Source organism: Rhinatrema bivittatum, chromosome 1 (genome assembly GCF_901001135.1).
Source record: "Rhinatrema bivittatum chromosome 1, aRhiBiv1.1, whole genome shotgun sequence".
NCBI lineage: Eukaryota > Metazoa > Chordata > Amphibia > Gymnophiona > Rhinatrematidae > Rhinatrema > Rhinatrema bivittatum.
In genome coordinates this window covers 424,845,052-424,865,373 of record NC_042615.1, presented here as the reverse complement: position 1 = coordinate 424,865,373, position 20,322 = coordinate 424,845,052, and the positions used below count along the sequence as shown (strand labels likewise).

The window sequence follows — 20,322 nt, the reverse complement described above, 5'->3', positions numbered from 1 at the left end:
CTCATAAACCTACTGACAAGAGGTTGTATGGATATTGGTGCATCTCCCATCTTGTTATGGTAAGCAGAGATTGCACTTAAATGTACTTGTACAGATGAGGTCTGGAGACCAGAGTCTGAAAGATGGCATAAGTAGTCTAGCAGAGGTGGTGTGGGGCAGGAGAAAGGGTCAATGTTCTTTTGTGTGCACCACAAAGAATCTTTTCCATTTCGAAGAATAGTTCTTTTGTGTGGAAGGTTTATGTGAAGCTATAAGCACTTGAAACATTAGTTGAAAGATGGAGTGGTTGTAAGATCAAGCTTTCAACATCCATGCTGTCAGAGATAGGGATTGAAGGTTGGGATGGCACAACCTGCCCTGATCCTGAGTTATGAGATTGGGAGCTACACCCAGGCGAATTGGTTCTCTGATCGAGAGGTCTAGGAGTATGGAAAACCATACTTGTCGAGGCCAATGTGGGGCTATGAGTATCATGGACCCCTTGTCCTGTTGAAGCTTCACTAGAGTTTTGGTTATTAGCGGTATCTGAGGATACGCGTATAGAAGGCCTGAGTTCCAAGTGTGAGCAAAGGCGTCCTTGGCTGGCTGGTGTTTCTGCTCGTGCATAGCGCAGAACCTGTCCACTTTGTGATTCAGGTGTGATGCAAAGAGGTTTAATTGTTGGTTGTCCCCAACGTTGGAATATCCTGGTCGCTACTAAGGGATCCAGGGACCACTCGTGAGGTTGGAACTGATGACTGAGGCGATCTGCAACTACGTTGTGGATGCCCGCTAGATAAGTGGCCCGTGGAATGTGTCAGGGCCCAGTCCCAAATTTGTGCGGCTTCTTGACAAAGGAGATACGAGCCTGTACCTCCCTGTTTGTTCAGGTACCACATGGCTACTGTATTGTCCGTTTGAATCAGAACAGTCTTGTGTGAAAGGCAGTCCTTGAACGCATGCAGAGCATAACGTTTAGCTCGAAGTTCCAGGAAATTGATTTGAAATGTTGCTTCGAGTTTTGTCCAAGTACCCTGGGTTTGGAGATAGTCTACGTGAGCTCCCCAACCTAAGGTGGATGCATCTGTAGTTAAAGTTATTTGTGGGACTGGTTGTTGGAAGGGTAGGCCCTTGCGCAAGTTGTCTCTGTTGATCCACCAAAGGAGAGAAGAACGGAGTTGGTGGGTTACTTGAATTGGAGAAGACAGCAGTTGAATGGCTTGGAATCATTGTGACCTTAATGTCCATTGGGTTATTCTCATGGCTAGTCTTGCCATAGGAGTGAAATGAACCGTGGAGGCCATGTGGCCTAGTAAAGTGAGAAACTGATGAGCTGTTTGTTTCTGCGAGCATAGCGAGTATGTGTCTGCCCAGTCCTTGGGTAGAAAAGCACTTGAAAGGAAGGTGTTCAATTCTGCTCCGATGAATTGAAGCAGGTGAGACAGAATGAGATGGGACTTTTGATAATTGATGAGAAACCCCATCGAGTGAAGCAGAGTGATTGTTCGTCTGAGAGAAACAAGAGCTCCTTGTTGAGATTGACTTCTGATGAGCCAGTCGTCCAGGTATGGAAAAACATGTACACTTTCTTTATGTAATTGAGCTGCTACTACTGCCAGGCATTTTGTGAACACTCTGGGAGCTGAGGCAAGTCCGAATGGTAGTACCCTGTACTGGAAATGTTGATGATCCACCAGGAAACGCAGATACTTGCGATGAGGAGGGAATATTGGAATGTAAGCGTCTTGTAGATCCAATCTCCTGTTTGAAGAAGGGGAATCATGGTGCCTAGAGAAACCATCCTGAACTTTTCTTTCTTTAGAAATTTGTTGAGATTTCTGAGGTCTAGGATGGGACATAGGCCTCCGGTTTTCTTTGGAATGAGGAAATAACGGGAGTAGAATCCTCTGCCCTGCTGAGTCCAGGGCACCGGTTCTACAGCTCTGGCTCTCAGAAGGGTGGATAATTCTGCTTGTAGATGAATTATGTGATTTTCGCTTAACGAAAGATGTTTTGGAGGAGAGTCTCTTGGAGTTGAGAGGAAATTGAGTTGTAACCTCGTGATATTATTGAGAGTACCCATTGGTCTGTTGTTATCTGCAACCAATGGTTGTAGAAGGAGAAAACTCAGCCTCCTACTGGCAAGTTCGGTTTGGGATTGTGGAGATGGCTTTGCTCTCTAGTGATGGCCTCAAAAACCTGCAGCCAGTCCCGTCTGCGGTGGCGGTTGAGGCCTAGTGGCTCTAGGTTGTCTGGGCTGAGATCTTTGCTGTGGATGAGAAGATCTGCCCCTGGATGCCGGTGGATAATATCGTCTCTGCCTGTAGAAAGGTTTTCTGGTTTCTTTCCTTGGTGGACAGCGACACATTGATGAGGAAGAGTCTTGCGGAACTGACGACAGTTGGCGCAATGTCTCCGGGTGTTCTTTTAGTTGGACCACTGTGTCTTGGACTTTGGACCCAAAAAGGTTGTCACCTACACATGGCAAATCCACCAGCTTCTCTTGTACCTCAGGCCTGAGGTCAGAGGCTTTTAGCCAGGCCCAGCGACGTGCACTGATTCCTGAGGCTGCCACCCTTGAAGCTGTTTCGAAGTTATCGTAAGCAGCCCAGACCTCATGCTTTACAGCTGCAAGTCCTTTATGTATAATGGCCTGAGCTGCATCTTGGTACTGTTGAGGCAGGGAGTTAGAAAGTTCCTGCATCTGCTTCCATAGGTTCCTTTGGTATTGCGTCATATAAAGTTGATAGGACGCTATTCTTGAGTTGAGCATAGCTCCTTGGAATACCTTCCTCCCAAAAGAGTCTAGGAACCTATGATCTTTGCCAGGTGGAGTGGAGGAATGAGGTCGTACTCTTTTGGACTTCTTTTGAGCCGACTCAACTACCACCAATTGATGTGGTAACTGTCTTTTGATAACCAGGCACATGTTGAACCAGATATGTAGAGTCCACTCATTTATTAATAGGTGGAACGGAACATGGATGTTCCCAAAGCCTATGTTGTAACTCCAAAAGTACTTCGTGGACAGGAATGGCCAGGACTTCTTTTGGAGGGTCAACAAATTGTAAGACTTCTAAAGTCTGCTGTCGTGTATCCTCCTCAGACACTAAATTGAAGGAGATTGTGTCTGCCATGTCTTTTATAAAATTGGTGAAGGACAAGTCTTCTGGTGGAGACTTATTCCTGCCTTCAGGAGGAGGCGGGTCAGACATGAAGCTTTCCGATTAAGAATCAGTGTTTTTCTCTTCCCATGAGTCGTATGGCACTTGTCCGGAAGGAGAAGTAGGAGTAGACCTCGGTGGAAGTGATGGAATCAGTGGTCTAAAAAGAGTCCTGAAGGCCCTGGTTGAGGATCGACAGGTCCCTGCCCAGGAACATCCCCTAGTCCTCCAGGTTTAGCAGGCATAGGCTGCGGTGGAATGGCACCGATGAGAGCTTCAAATCTATTCATCAGCATCTGGAATAGTGCGAATTCTGGTTGTCCTGGAGCCCCAGGTAATGGCATCGGTGCTGGTCCTGGAGATGGCCCCGGAATCGGCGTGGGCACCAGTTATTTCTGCACATTTCGGGCAGAATGAGACATCATGATTTTGGCCCAAACAAAGTGCACACTCGAGGTGCGGATCCATAATAGACATGGTCCGATTACATTTGGGACATTTTTTAAATCCCGTGGCTATGATATCCATTGACGGCTGAGGTTATCTGAAGAAAAAATCTTAAATGAGTCAGAAGGGAATTTATCTACTCACCAGCCGGTGGTAACAAGGGAAACCCCGATTGTGGGAGAGAAAAAAATTGAATTTTTATCTGATTTTCAGTCAGAATTGTGTGAAATCTCACACAGGCTCCTACTCCGCGATGCCAAAAGCAGCGTGGAAAAACGAAGACCGAAGGGAGACCCCCTGTGGCTGAGAATATCATGGCATGCTCAGTGTGCCAGTCAAAAGTTTCTAGAAACTTTGACAGAAAGTTTTCCCGTGATAGGGCTCAGTCAGTGACGTCACCCCATATGTGAGGACTAGTATCCTGCTTGTCCTAGGATAAAGTCAAGATTGCACTGCCTATCCTTATTTTCAAACAGAGATTTATTGCCCCTTCCTATCTCGCTTAACATCCATCAAATCAAAAGATACCTTCTTAAAAATTAAAATTCCAACCCCACTAGGCTTAGGTCGATTGGAAAAAAAATATTTTTACTACGCAACAAATTCCCATCTTGATTTTTTAAATGTGTTTGCTGAATAAAACATACATTTTTCTTGCTTCTCTAGAAGCCTTTAACATTCAAAGGCCTGCCATCCTGGCACAAAAAAAAAAAAAAAAAAAAACCACATGAAAGAGAAAAGACCAAAGCCTCTCATTTAATCTATTATTACCAGATTATATGCTCACACCCCCATACTTCCACAAGCAAGCATACCATACACATACATCAAGATACACCACCTTCCAATCCATCTTACCATGCCCTTCCCCACTCACCCCAGCCACGTGTAATCAGCAGCATACTAAACACTAGCATGCCAAACCTCAGAGGATAGCCACTCCAAAGAAAAAAAAATAGCCCCTTTATCTTAAAAAAAACCAAAACAAAACAAAACACAGAATTCCTAGGTCGGTTCTAGCAAAATAGAACAAGTTAGAAATGTAGCTAATAAATTAGCATAATTGAATTGCAGATATCTCCACATAAAATAAACTCCCTGTAAATATTCAGTAAATAAAAGCCATTTCAAAAACAGCCTGCCAAAGAAAGGAGAAAAACAAAAAGAACAGAAAAGACAAAAAAAAATACAAAACAGTTCTCATGTGACCACACTCTCCTCCTGGTCTGCTATACTCAAGGCATATCTCAATCTTCTCCCTCCTTTAGAGACCCTGTGCCACTTAATGTTGTCCCTTCTGGGTATGTTCTTGGTATCAGGTAGAGCTTGCTTCACAGTGATCCCTGCTTCAGTTAGGTGCCTCACTGCTTCCCCCACAGAATGTTCCTTCTTCATGGCTCTGCTAACGGTATATCTAATGTTCTCAGCTCCAAGTGCATCTGTTATAGATTTCATTTCCCCCCTGCGCAATATGGTAGGAGAAAGATCATTATAAATTTCTATCAAGTGGCCTTCCCATTGTATTTTGCACAACAATCTGACTTTTTCACAATTGTGTCATTCAATGAAAAATAATGAAAGCATATTACGATGTCCTGTGGCTTATTTGTGGGCAGGATGCCACAAAACTCTATGCACTTGCTCCAGCTTGATCTCCATCTTGACCCTCTCCAGACCATTCAATCTTAAAATCGCTTGATAAATCCTCAATGTCAGTGAAGCCCACTAAATCATCCAGTTCAAGTGCACCCCGATCCTAGTGTATCACCTCATCTGGTTTTCCAAATCTTCAATCTTGTCACTCAGTTCATTGTGTGCTTTCTCCAGCTGTATGAATTCTTTCTACAATTATGCATAGCATCAGCTTGCTCTTCTAGACAGAGCTCGGCTTCTTCCACCCGCCCACCAATATATATTACAGTAGCTTGCAAAAGTATGCAGATGTGTGTGAATTACAAATGACACTTATACAGATTGCTTAAATTTTTGAAGTCACAATTCATTATTTCTCTGCATTTTTTGTAAAATAAAATTAAAAACTGAAAAAAATGCTGCTTGTATAAGTATTCAACTCCTGTGCTGTGGAAGCTCCTAGTTTATACAGATGAAAGATATTGCCCTAACAAATGGCCTCTACCTGAGAATTATTAAAAAAAGATCGGCTTGAGATCATATGATGCAGTAGAGAGAGTAGCTGCGTATCTCAGAGGTTCCCGCTCTCATCGTTGAAATTTCTTACTTTTTTCTGTCTAAAGTCAACTAGTTCTAGCTAGTCATATGCCTAAACAAACACATAAATGATCGCTTCCTAAGCTTTGGGCAGATCGCACAAATAAGATGAAAAATAATGATCAAGATCCACTACCTGCAGCTCCTGTTACAGGCCTGGCAGACGAGCTATCATCAGAGGGTGGTTTGGAACAGAAGTCACTACCGATACTAAAGAAACGCTAAAACAAGTCCTCAGCCAATTTACAGAGAAGCCGATTAAAAGTATAGCCACTAAGCTGGGGACAGTGGTCAATAAAGTGGCTCAGCTGGTCTCGTTGGTTCATGAACAGAAGCAGCGGATCGATAGCATTGAGACTCGCGTGAGCGATTTAGAAGATTCCCTGATGGTTTATGGTGGGAAAATATATCACCTGGAACATCAATATAAATTGCTGGATTCTCATCAAGAGGATTTAGAAAACTGTAATAGAAGGAATAACCTTCAAATCCTGGGCTTATCTGAAAAAATGGAAGGAAATGATATAGTGACATTTCTAGGAACATGACTGCCAGAGTTACTAGAGTTGAATACAAAGGAGGGCTGTCTAAAGTTGGATTAGGCGCGTGGGCTGAGTAGAATCGGACATTACCTTTTTGGAGAAAACTGAAATTGAAATTTCCTGTGCCTTTTGCCCAGCTGAGAACTTCAGGGGTGAGGAAGGTCCCGTGCGCCCTTTGACGTCATCAAGGAGTGCCCGGAAGGGCTTAAAACCAGCCCCTCCCGCGGCGCAAAGCAGTACGCACCAAAGGGGCATGTGGGTTAGTCCTGGCGCGAAGAGACATTTCTTCTTACAACTTTACAAATCAAAGTCTTCTTGGACTGTTCGTAAGTCTGCATCTCCTTTTCTTAATATTTCTCTCTCCTACAGCCCCCTACAAGCTAAATTATTTTAGCAGAGGAGGTCGTAAGGAAACAATGTCCTTTTTCTATTTACTTGGTAATTTTATCTTATGTTTGGAGTGATATGCCACACACTAAAAGAAAGGCCACGGTGAGGGAGACTTTAACATCAACACCTGAACCCATAACATCTCAAACTAGGATTTCAACTTTCTTTGCACCAACACTGGGTATGAATCCGGAGGACAGGGCTGCTGCAGAAGCCGAGTCAGAGTGGGAATCTGCTCTGCTGGCCGAGGCAATATCACTTAGCCCCGGAGCTCCTAGTACTCCCTCTCCACCTGTACATTTGAAGATGGGGCTTGGTAGCCCTGTATTAGGGATGGGTAAGTCCTGATAATATATTGCCTGTGAGAATGGAAGGTGGTAAGAGTGGAGACCATGCTGTGAGGTGTGAAGAAGAGTCCAAGCTGGAGGAGTTTATTATTATACCTCAAGATATACCTGAGATAACTCTAGGCTCACTTTGGACTGCGATAAAGTCTCTTGAGAAAGCTATTGTTAATTTGTCCCAGAATATTATGAATACTCAGCAGAGTTTTTCCAACTTGGAGAATTCAGTTGCCTTAAATAAAACAAACATAGCAAAATGTGAAAAACATATAGAGCAAGTAGAGATATTCCAGCAGAAATTTGTCAAATCTGAATTGTTAAAGGAAAAGAAGTTAGAATATATGGAAAACTCTATAAAATACTTGAATCTTAGGGTATTGAATTTCCCAATGGTTAGATTAATTTCAGCAAAAGAAATGTTTAACAGATATTTGATACATGTATTGAAGATGCAGCAGCAAAATTTACCAGTCTTCTCAAAAGTCTATTATTTACCAGTAAAATCTGCATCTGGTATATTAGTTGAAGAGGAAGTACTAGAGGTATCAATTGATGTTTCTGAATTGTCGGAGATATCATTAGATTGCGAAACTAGGACAAGGGCTACACTATGTGTATCCTTTGTTTTTACAACTGACCGTGATGCCGTTTTGAGATTATTTTTGAAACAACGATTGCAGCTCTTTCATGGCCAAAAGATCTGGATATTACCAGATTTGGCAAGATTAACTCAAGTTAGAAGAAAAAAATTTCCTGAGTGTTAGATCAGATGTAGAAGCCATTGGAGCTAGAATGACTGAAGTTTCCATGCAGATGTGAGATTTATTTCTCTAATAATAAATATGTTTTTTTCAAAGTGTCTCAGCTCCAAACGTTTTTGGACTCCCATACCCCAAGTATCACAGAGAATGGCTAAAAGCACACAGTCTGTAACCCAGTGATAAACCTCTGATTGTTAATTGATTTGGGATGTACATCCCTATTTACTTTTTCTACCGCTTATTTACGTTAGCTTGTATATTACTAATAAAAAACAGGTATGAGGTTTATATTAAGAAATGTATTAGTTGACTGATTATGTAATTACTATAAATACCTGTATAAATTTATAATGTAATGTTATAAAATTATGGAAAATGCAATAAAAATAAATTTAAAAAAAAACTTAGATTAGGCGCACCGTTTGTTGACTCCTCGGCCTCGTGCGATAGTGCTACTTCTACACCATTTTGGAGATAAGCATTGGATAATGGAGGTCGCTCGTCGCAAGGGAGACTTACGCTATGATACACAGAATTTTTTTTATTTTTCAGGACTTCTTCCCTGCACTACAGAAAGAGAGGCAAAGCTTTGCATATACCAAACACAAACATCAAATTAAAGGATTTCAATATGCCAAGATTTATCGAGCCTGATTAAAGATTCTGAATGTGGGGAAGCCTGTTTTGTTTGTCCGCAGGCAGGTTGCAGATTTGCTACAGAGCTAAATCCTAAACCCTCTGGCTCAAAATATGGAGGCGCAAGACAATTGTGGGTGAGCAGTTTGCAAACTGCAGGCCAACCAAAGGTATGTGGTAGAAAGGAGAGCAGTCCCTTACTGGTACATGTATAGCTTTATTAGTTTCGTTTTCTAACACTTTCTTTTTTTTTTATAACTTTTTTTCACCTGGCATTTTTGTCTTTGGATTATAAGTTTTATAATCAGATACTGCAAGAATTGTTTCATTTTTACACAGTGTGGGCCTCAACATCATAAAATGGCATCAAAGGTGTTCAGGTCCATACTCCAAAGATTCATTTCGATGATATACTTGTTATGAATGGTCCAGTATTTCTGTAACAAAAACATTTATTTCATTGGATTTTTTTTTTGTTTCTGTCAGAGTGTGAAGCAGCTTTTCAGACTCAGTTTATGTATCATGGGTCACTGAAAAATGCTGTGAAATGTTGTGCCTGGACTTTGCTAACTGGTTTCTCTCGATATACCTGGTTTTTTTTGTTTCGTTTTTGCTATTTTTTTGTGCGATTTTGGCCAGGAGTTCAGAAATTACTTAGTGTTGCAGAAACCATGTAGGAATGGTATTTTTGTTATTTTGATCTTTTCTTCTTTTGTACACAGCCTGGAGATGGTGGGTGGTTTTTCCCTATCTGAGGCAGCGAATTGAGTTGGGAGGGTGGATATGGCTGATGGGGGTGTGTGTGGGTGTAGCCAATACATTCAATGTCACTGTTGGGCTTTGAGGGTTTGGAGAGGGGTTTAGGGAATTTATATCATTCTGGAAACTGTGGATGGGGTGAAAGGGATGGGAGTTGAGTTCTATGTTTCTAGTTGTTCTCCTGGGGGGAGGAATTTCTAGAGGGAGTTTGTCTTTAAACAAAAAATCAGTGGATTCAGGACATGGATGGAACATGAGACTCTACCTTTTTCTGAAGAAAAAAAACCACCCTTGTATGTGATGAAGTGGATATTACAGACAACACAAGGGGCTTCATTATTGTATTCCTGTGTTTAAATATGGCTAGTTCTTTGTTCAAAATTATTTCTATGAATGTGAGGGGAATATCTACTCCTATAAAACGCACCAGAATTTTGCAATATTGTAAGAAACTGCATGTGCAAATTGTTTTGCTGCAAGAAATACAGTTATCCCGAATTGAACACTCTAAATTGAGTAGAGGATAGGTGAGGCAAAATTATTATGCATCATACAATACAAGGAGCAGAGGAGTGTGCATTCTTCAAGGTCACCAAGACTTTTTTGGATCCAGAAAGGTGGTTCATAATAGAAGGAATTCTATATGAGAAGTCTAATTTTGGCCAATGTATACGGTCCTAATGACCACCAAAATGAGTTCTATAAATTATTTTTTACCCAATTACTTCATTTCAATACATACGGTTTGATTATTGGGGGCGGGGATTGGAATATGTGTGTTAATTGCTTCTAATAGGTTGGGACCCGGGGCTCATGGTACTACTGCAACTGAGTTAAGTGATGGAATTCACGCTTTTCATTTGAGAGATATATGGCGTGAACGTATCCTTCGAGTAGGGAGTATATTCATTCACTGTATCATAAAAAATAGCAGGTTAGATTATTTTCTTTGCAGTGACTTATCTGTCACAAAGGTTAGAGACTGCAATATTTTATCTAGCTGTCTGTCTGACCATCACCGAATTTGTTTATTCAAATACACTCTGCAGAAGAGTATGATCCAGTTCTCCACTGGGAAACATGGAAAACAGTGGTGAGAGTTAGGATTATAGCTTATACGAGTCATTTTAATAAACAGAGGCAGCAAAAACAGAATGAATTATTACCACCATTAAACATCTTGAAGAAACATAAAAAATCTGTAATGATCGGACTTACAAGGAGCTGAGGTGTGCCAAGGAAAAACTGCAGCAGCTACAAACTGCTCAGATTGAAAAAAGTATTTGTTATAGTAGACCGACATTATGAACATGGCAATAAAGTGGGACCTTTGTTGGCTAGAATGATTAAAGAAACCTCGATAATGACATCTATTAGTGGTATCAGAGATGGCACAGGCTCTATACATCATTATCCTGCAGAGATTAATAAAGAGTTTACCTTCTATTATGAACAGCTTTATCAATCCCATAGTGAGGTTAGTGAGGAGGAGATATTGAATTATCTTGATGGGATAGATTTACCAAAAATCCCTGAAGCATTGTCAGAAATGCTGGGGTTATCCATAACCAAGATCGAGATTAATAGGGCACTGATAGATAACTGGCATCCCACAAAAGTCCTGGGCCTGATGGGTTTCAGCTCAAGTATTATAATCATTTAGAAACAAGTATTTACCCATGTTAACAGAGTTATTTAACTATATACATGAGGCGGCGATATCCTTCGGTAATTTACTTCACGCGGTTATATCTGTCTTCCCCAAAAAGGATAGGGTTCTTATGGACTGCTCTTCCTATCGTTCAATCTCACTTATTAATACTGATATTAAATTATTAGCAAACGTATTGCACTTGAGAGACAAAAAATAATACCTACGTTAAACCATCTGATCTGGATGGACTTTGTTAAAGGACGGTCTTCCATTAATAATACTTGGAGATTATTGAATTTATTGTATCTAGCAAAGAAAAAGAAAATTCCAGGGTTGGTTATATCACTGGATGCCGAGAAAGCGTTTGACCGTCTGTCTTGGTCTTTTATGATGGCTACGCTTCAAAAGAATGGACTTCCTACACAATTTCTTGCATGGATAAAATGTATATATAGGAAACCTACAGCACACGTTGTGACTAATGGAATTAGGTCTATTCACGTTGCGATTCGTAGTAGAACCAGGCAGGGGTGCCCACTTTCACCACATTTATTTAATTTGACATTAGAATCCCTCGCTTTCAAGATCAGATGTGTTTAAGGGATTTCAATTTTGGGATTCTTGACAAATTGGCTATGTATGCAGACAATAAACTTTTTCTTCCTGATGAGGCTTTGCTTAAGATACTGGCACAATATATAGTTTAATGTCGGGATATAAAAACAACTATACGAAATCCAATATTTTACATGTGGGCTCAATTTGTAGAATACCAAGGTGTTTGGGACACTTTTCTGTTCCGGAATCTGGTATAAAATACTTAGGGATTTATATTCTGCCCAGCTTTACCTATTAAATTATCCCTGAGCTTTAGCAAAAATAAAAGCCAATCTAATTAGATGGACCCCACTGCAGATATCCTTGTCTGGCAGAGTTAACTTGATAAAAATGGTGGTACTACCTAAACGTCTGTCTCTTTTTCAACAGCTCCCATGTACAACTCCGGGGTCAGATCTCTTCTGATCTATGGCATAATAGAGTACCTCAATTCAAATATACCACATTACAATTACCTAAAGATAGTGGTGGACTTGAGTTTCCCAATCTTTATTATTGCATTGTGGCACGTCTTACATGTTTGCTGGGATGGGTGGGGGTAAACAGCGGCTAGATGGTATGATATGGAAGCTGATCAAGCTGGAGGACATAGCTTGGGTACACTTCTGCAGAACAGTTCACAAAACTCTACTATAGCGGAGTTAGGTAAGGAGGTACCAATTTTAGCACATACCCTAAAAGTAGGGCATCAATATTGTAAAATACATGGGGTGGCAGATGAAAGATGTTCTCTAATTTCACCATTGACAGCTAATGCACAGCTCTCTCAGATTACATTTTCCTTAGAAATATTATGAGAAAGACAAGCTTACGGTACTTGGGACAAATTTCAGAGGAGGACGTGTTTAAAAATTACCAAACATTACGAGAGGAGTTTGATGTTCCAAATCATACCAAGTACTTTTATTTTTCAGCTGAGAAGAGATTTTCTGCAATCCCTCAGGCACTACCCTGTTGCGACAAAAGATGAGGGTGGAAAATATGTTAATGCAATCCAATGTTGCTCCCAAACTCAAACAACTATTGTTCCCTTCTATATAGTGATGATGATCAGGCTACTAATGCTGATTTGAATGATAAATAGAATGTGTACTTGGATACTGATCTCGATGAAACTGACTGATTTGGCATTCTATATTTATAATGTCCATTTACAGCAAAAATCAGGTATTGATGTATTGGTTGCTACATTGTGCATATCGATACCCTACTTTCTTTTCACGTTTCAGTAATTCTAGTCCCTTGTGCTGAAGGCTGTGGAAAAGTACAACAATTCTCGGAGGGAATTCATGGATTATTATAGTGGAGATTGAAATTGTGTTGTCCCTCAATTATGCTTGTTAATTCATTAGAATAAGATAACTGTCGAAATCAAACAGTTAACTTCTCATCTACTACAGGCCACTTGTCTGACGATCGCCTATTTCCGGAAATCCTCACAGCAAATTTCTGTAAGGCAAAATAAAGTGGCTGCATTTGCTATGCTGGAAAGTATTAGCTTTGTCTCATAGAGCATACTTGGACAATATGAAGCCACATGGAGAACGTTTTGGAAATGTCAGATATTCAAATTTTGAGCATGCCTTGTGTGTGTGTGTATATCTCTCTCTCTATCTATATCTATAGAGGCATTAGTGTGTCTTTTTTTATCCAGAAAAGCTGATTTTTTTTTTAACTTTTTATTTTCCAGAGACAGGACATGAGACAGCATTACATCATATACAAAGACAATTACCTAATAAGTATAACAAACAAAAATATGTGCATAGACCACACTTCATAAGACAAATGTGAAAAACAATAATGCTGAGATTACTTACCTGGTAATCTCCTTTTCCTTAGTGTATGCAGATGGACTCAAAACAAATGGGTATAGTGTGCTCGTGCTAGCAGTTGGAGATGGATCTGACATCAGCACGGGTACATATACCCCCACAGGAAGTGAAGCAATTCAGTAATCTTCCTTGCAAAGCTGTTATAGCTATATGTGTACTGACCCATCGATTAATCAACAGGATTACCCTGACCATCGACACCCGGCAGGGTGGAAGCCCTATTATAAGCAAAACATGGCTTACCGTGAGTCAGCGAATCCCCATGTATACCGGCAGCCGGGCGGGATGCAGAGTCCATCTGCATACACTAAGGAAAAGGAGATTACCAAGTAAGTAATCTCAACATTTCCTAGCGTGTAGCAGATGGACTCAAAACAAATGGGATGTACAAAAGCTACTCCCGGACTGGGCGGGAGGCTGCCCGAGGACAGTGTAGGATCGCCCTCGCAAATGCAGTGTCCTCCCTGGCCTGAACGTCCAGACGGTAGAATCTGGAGAAAGTATGGAGGGAGGACCACGTCGCCGCTTTACATATCTCTGGAGGCGACAGCAGCTTAGCTTCTGCCCAAGAGGCTGATTGTGCTCTGGTAGAATGAGCCTTGACCTGTAGAGGTGGTGGTGGTTTTCCTGCCTCTACGTAGGCTGCCTCGATAACTTCTTTAATCCAGCGGGCGATGATCAGCCGTGAGGCCGCTTCCCCTTGCTTCTTCCTGCTGTGCAGGACGAACAGGTGGTCCGTCTTTCGTACTGCTTCTGACATTTCCAGGTATCTGGACAGCAGTCTGCCGATGTCGAGATGACGTAGTATTCGACCTTCTTCCGATTTCTTCAAACCTTCCGTGGTAGGCAAGGATATGGTTTGGTTGAGGTGAAAGTGTGAGACCACTTTGGGTAAAAAGGAAGGAACTGTACGAAGATGGATGGCCTCTGGAGTAATTCTGAGAAATGGATCACGACAGGATAGTGCTTGTAGCTCTGAAATACGGCGTGCTGAACACAGCCAGCAAGAACACCATCTTCAAGGTCAATAAACGGAGAGACAGGCCTCGAAGGGGCCTGAAGGCTGATCCCGCTAGAAATTCCAACACTAGGTTGAGGTTCCACAAGGGCACTGGCCACTTCAGTGGCGGGCGAATGTGTTTGACTCCTTTCAGGAAACGTGAAACGTCTGGGTGCTTGGCAATGGTAGTGCCATCACTCCTGGGACCGTAGCAAGACAGTGCTGCTACCTGAACCTTGATGGAGCTGAGGGACAAACCCTTCTGAAGTCCATCTTGTAGGAAGTCCAAAATGATAGGAATCTTTGCGGTATGAGAATTGGTGCTGTGAGAATCGCACCAGGCTTCAAAAATTCTCCAGATCCTGATATATGTTAGTGATGTGGAGAACTTGTGTGCTCGGAGGAGTGTATCTATCACCGGCTCCGAGTATCCTCTTTTCTTCAGTCTAGCCCTCTCAATGGCCAGACCATAAGAGAGAATTGAGCTGGATCCTCATGGAGGATGGGACCTTGCCACAGCAGGTCCCTGTATGGAAACACGTTCAGCGAGCGTGAGGTAGCTCCAAACTGCTTTGGAGACGGAAATTACTGAATTGCTTCACTTCCTGTGGGGGTATATGTACCCGTGCTGACGTTCGTTTTCTCTCTCTCTCTATATATCTATATATATATCTATATATATATATATCTATATATATATATCTATATATATATCTATATATATAGTGAGATTAATTTGTGAAAAATATTGTATTATTGTTTTTCACATTTGTCTTATGAAGTGTGGTCTATGCACATATTTTTGTTTGTTATACTTATTAGGTAATTATCTTTGTATATGATGTAATGCTGTCTCATGTCCTGTCTCTGGAAAATAAAAAAAGTTTAAAAAAAAAATCAGCTTTTCTGGATAAAAAAGAGACACACTAATGCCAATACCAGACTGAAATCAGGGGATCAGACTGTGAATCTGAAGGAAAGCTGTGAAAATGAAGACCAAAGAGCATTTTAAGAAAATAAAAAGAAGTTATAGCATCACAAGATAGGAAAAGGCTACAAAATATCATCCCAGCGAGCACTGTTGGATCAATTGTGAGGAAAGGGAAGCTGCATATCACATCACCCAGACAAGGCCACCCCTCAAAACTCAGCGCTCGATTACGGAGACTTGTGAGGGAAGCCACAGAAAGGCCAACAATCACTTTGAAGGAGCTACAGAGTTCAGTGACCGAAACTGGAGTGAAGGAGGTTACTCCTGGGGGAATTCTGCGCTACTGTGGAACGCAGAATTTGCACAGAATTGTCAAATTCTGTGCAGAAAATAGTAGAGGAGACCCCGGCATGCCGCAAACTGAGAGCGTCCCGCGGCACACACTCCGTTCGCGGCGTAGATGAAGACCCGGCACGCCATTCACAGCGAAAAGGGAAGGCCCCCCCGTGTGCCGTGAATGGACTATGCTCCACTCAAGGCGAAAATGGAAGGCCCCTGTGTGCCACAAACGGCACGCCGGGCTTTCATCTTCGCCGCGGAGCACGTCCTGCAGCACACGGGGGCCTTCCCTTTTCGCCGCACCAGGTCATCTTCGCTGTGAATGGAGCACGTCCCGCAGCATGCAGGTCAGAGAGAATGTGTGTCAGAGAGGGGAAGGGAGGGTGAGAGAGCATGGGGGAGGGGGGGATGGCAGTGAGAGAGTGTGAGTGTGAGTGTGTGAGAGAATGGAGGGTGACAGCATGCTTGGTAAGAGGGGGTGGGGAGGGTGAGAGAGAGTATTGGAGGTAAGAGGGTGGGTGGGGGGATGCCGGTGAGAGAGAATGTGTGTGTGTGGGGGAGAGAGTGAGGGAGCCTGTATGAGGGTGTGTGTATGTGGAAGGAACACTTACAGTGAATTTCTAGGGAAATTCTGCTCAAAATATTTAAAATTCTGCAACTGTAAGTAATAACTTTTCTTTAATAATTTAAAATGTAATTACTTAACACGATTTACATGACAGTCTTTATTTTGACCAATATAAAGTTTGCAGAATTTTCAGTTTTTGTGCGCAGAATTCCTCCAGGAGTAGGAGGTGCACCAGTCAACCATGGGATGGTGGCTAGAAAGAAGCCATACTGAAGAAAAAAAACACATCAAAGCACATCTGAGTTTGCCAGAAAGCATCAGAGTGACTGAGCTAAAATATGGAATACAGTTTTGTGGTCAGATGAGACAAAAAAAAAAAAAGCAAGCTTGCTTACCATAAACAATGTTTTCCGTAAATAGAAGAATGAATTAGCCATGTTGTCTGAGAAGTCCTCCAGCGGCCCTGGGCAGAGCCTCTCAAAGATCACAAAGCTTTGGCTCTGTGCGACTGTGTGTCTCTTCCCGCGTGACATCTTCCTTCAGTCTGTAACCTAGCTCATCCAGCAGAGCGAAGAATCGAGAGGCTGTCCAGGGAGGAGGGCGGGTCAGCATGGCTAATTCATCCTATCTATGGAAAACACCATTTACGGTAAGCAAACTTGCTTTTTCCCGTCAATAAGCAGGCTGAATTAGCCATGCTGTCTGGGAGTCCCCAGCTTAGGGTTGTGTCCTGCACACTTAAAAACTCTGAGGATGCCAAGACGTGCCATTTGTATTGCTGGAAATTTAATTACTTTGATGAAATTTTGCTCCTTCTGCCTCCTAATTGCTAAATTCATTTCTTATAATTTAAATGTCAGTAATATATATATGATAAAATATGTATATCTTGACAAATTTTTTTAATTTTCCTGTAATGACATTGAATTTTCTGTAAGGAGTTTTCCTGGTAATAAGTTTTAAAAAACTTGAAAAATAAAGAATTGAGGGAAAAAAAAACAAAACAAAACACTCTGAGGAAGGGAGCAAGAGTCTCATGAACTCCTGGATGACTCCTGTGTGCTCAACCGGCCCCCGATGTGGACAGCCTAGTTATCTTGCCAATGAGGACAATACTGCTGAGCCCAGCACCACATCTGAAGATGCCTGCTGGTCAAGAAAGCAGTGTGATGTGAAACTATGCAGAGAGGACCACGTAGCTGTTTTACAAATGTCCAGGAACAGTACCGTGCGGAGATGTGCCACTGAAGCCGCTACGGCCCTTACTTGATGCGCCTTTGGTGTGCCAGAAAGCTCTGCCGATCACTTTGAATAACAAAAAAGTGAATACACTAAAAGATCCAATTTGACAGAGTTCTCTTGGACACTGGCAGATCCGATGCAATTGGGTTGAAGTACACAAAAAGTTGAGAAGCCCTACTTTCTGAATTAGTCCGTTGTTTATAGTAAGCTAAAGCTCTTTTACAGTCCAAGTTGTGAAGGAGTCTTTCCCTCTCATTTTTATGTAGCTTTGGGAAGAACTTTGGTAATGTGATGGTTGGATTCAAGTGGAAAGCCATTATAACTTTAGGTAAGAAAGAGGGATGCATTCGCAAGGCAACCTTGTCATGGTGAAACTGTAAAAATACTACTCCCTGTAAACTAGCTCCTGTAGCTCACTAATTCTTCTTGCTGAAGTCACTGCAATCAGGAAGATTACCTTCCATGTCAGCTATTTCATGTGGCTACTATCCAATGGTTCAAAGGGAGGGAACATGAGTTATTCCAAAACCAAGTTGAGGTCCCACGGAACTGGAGGTTTTGTTACAGGTGGCCTTAAACTCAAGATCCCCTTGATGAAGCGGGAAACCAAAGGATGGTTAGACCTCAGAAGACCATTACGTGGGTGATGATATGCTGCAACAGCACTCAAATGGACACGGATAGATGCGGTCATTAGCCCTGACTGATAGTTCCTCCTAGTGGGAGACTTCCTTGACTAGATTAAAACATCCTGGACCTTCGTTGATAACTGCAAATGGTCTAATACTTGCCTTTCAATCTCCAAGCAGTGAAATGCTGCAAGAAGTGCTCTGGTTGAAGAAGTGTGCCTTCTTCCTAAGTCAGGAGATCCACGCTGTCACCCAGGGGGATAGGAGGGGCAATGGATAGCTGAACTAGACAAGCGTACCAAGGTTGTCTGGGCCAAGCTGGAGCAATAAGGATGAGGTCTGCGACATCTGTAATGCATTTCTGGATAGTCCAGGAAATCAGCGGTATCAGCAGGTAAGCATAGAAGAGTCCCACCGACCACGTTATGAGGAACGTATCCTAAGCAAATCTTCTCGGCTGGGGTACAATGAACAGAATACCAGAGCCTTCCTGTTGCGAGTCACCGCGAACAGGTCCATGCATGGGAGACCCCACTTTGCAAAGAGCTCATTCGCCACCTCCTGGTTCAAAGCCCATTTGCAAGGATGAAACATACTGCTAGTTTTTTGGCAATGTTCAGGAGATAGGTCGCTTGGATGGAGATGGATAGTACCTCTGCCCATTCTATGATCTGAACCGCCTCCCTGCACAGGATCCAGGAATCTGACCCACCTTCCTTGTTTATGTAGAACATGGTCACCTGGTTGTTTGTATAGACCATGACGTTCTTTCTCCAAAGGTGGTCGTAAAATGTGTGAAGGGCATTCTTTATCGCTCTTAGCTCCAGCAGGTTTATTTGCCGAGTCCTTTCTGATGGGGACCATAACCCCTGTGGTCTTTATGAGCTCCAAATGGGCACCCTGGCCCCTGGTTCCTGCATCAACTGATGCATCAACCAGGGGTCAGGGTGATGAACCAGGCTGATGAACCAATTGATGCGCTGGACTGTGGAACAGAGCTCTTATGGTAACAGCTGATGGGTGCAAACACCACCAATGTCCTTTTGCATGGCCTTGGTCAAGTTCAGCTTCTTGGACAAAAGTTGCATGAACTGGGTCCATTGTGCTTCCAGGCTCCACTTTAGGCGGTGCATTTGTAGTCGGGTACACGGGACCACATATATCATTGCTGCCATGTGTCCAAGGAGTGTCAGGATCTGGTGTGCACAACTTTTCAATTGTGCTGCTAGATCGCGAAGGGTTTGTGCCTGTCATCCAGTAAGTACACTTTCCCCACAACAGTATTTATCCTGGCCCCAAGAATTGAAGAATGTGTGTTAGTTGAAAGTTGGATTTTTCATAGTTTCTGACGAATCCCAGCCCCTGTAAGCAACTTATTCCTAGGTGCGCCTGGAGAGTAGTTGGCCTTGCTGCCACCAGGAGCCAATTGTCCAGGAAGGGAATCCAATAGTTGGATTCCCTTCCGTCTCAAGTGGGCCACTGCTACCACTAAACACTTTGTGAAGATCCTCGGTACGGACGACAGCCCAAAAGGGAGCACCTTGTATTGGTAATGAAGTGCACTGACTTGGAAACATAAGTAGCGCCATGAAGAACAATAAGGGGAATGGAACAGCTCCCCTATGAGGAAAGACTAAAGAGGTTAGAACTTTTCAGCTTGGAGAAGAGACGGCTGAGGGGGGATATGATAGAGATGTTGAAAATCATGAGAGGTCTAGAATGGGTAGATGTGAATCGGTTATTTACTCTTTCGGATAGTAGAAAGACTAGGGGGCACTCCATGAAGTTAGCATGGGGCACATTTAAAACTAATCGGAGAAAGTTCTTTTTTACTCAACACACAATTAAACTCTGGAATTTGTTGCCAGAGGATGTGGTTAGTGCAGTTAGTATAGCTGTGTTTAAAAAAGGATTGGATAAGTTCTTGGAGGAGAAGTCCATTACCTGCTATTAAGTTCACTTAGAGAATAGCCACTGCCATTAGCAATGGTAACATGGAATAGACTTAGTTTTTGGGTACTTGCCAGGTTCTTATGGCCTGGATTGGCCACTGTTGGAAACAAGATGCTGGGCTTGATGGACCCTTGGTCTGACCCAGTATGGCATTTTCTTATGTTCTTATTGGGATGTGGGAGTAAGTGTCCTTGAGATCCAGAGAGCACATCCAATCGTGAGGGACATCATCTTGAATTTTTCTCCGGATGAACTTACTGAAGGCCCACAGGTCTAAAGTTGAATGGAAACACCACCACCCC

General features: G+C 42.4%; 1 protein-coding gene across 3 annotated transcripts in view; it reads right to left on the bottom strand.

Moving 5' to 3' along the window:
• NCBP1 (nuclear cap binding protein subunit 1) overlaps positions 1 to 20,322 on the bottom strand; it is a 437,475-nt gene that overhangs the window by 370,728 nt on the left and 46,425 nt on the right. Inside the window, exon 3 of one of the 3 annotated variants that reach the window (XM_029603623.1) lies at positions 11,130 to 11,211. The exons of the other annotated variants lie outside the window; for them this stretch is intronic. Coding sequence (XP_029459483.1) covers positions 11,130 to 11,211 — 82 coding nt within the window. The remainder of the gene's footprint in view (positions 1 to 11,129; positions 11,212 to 20,322) is intronic. 3 annotated transcript variants of the gene reach the window in all.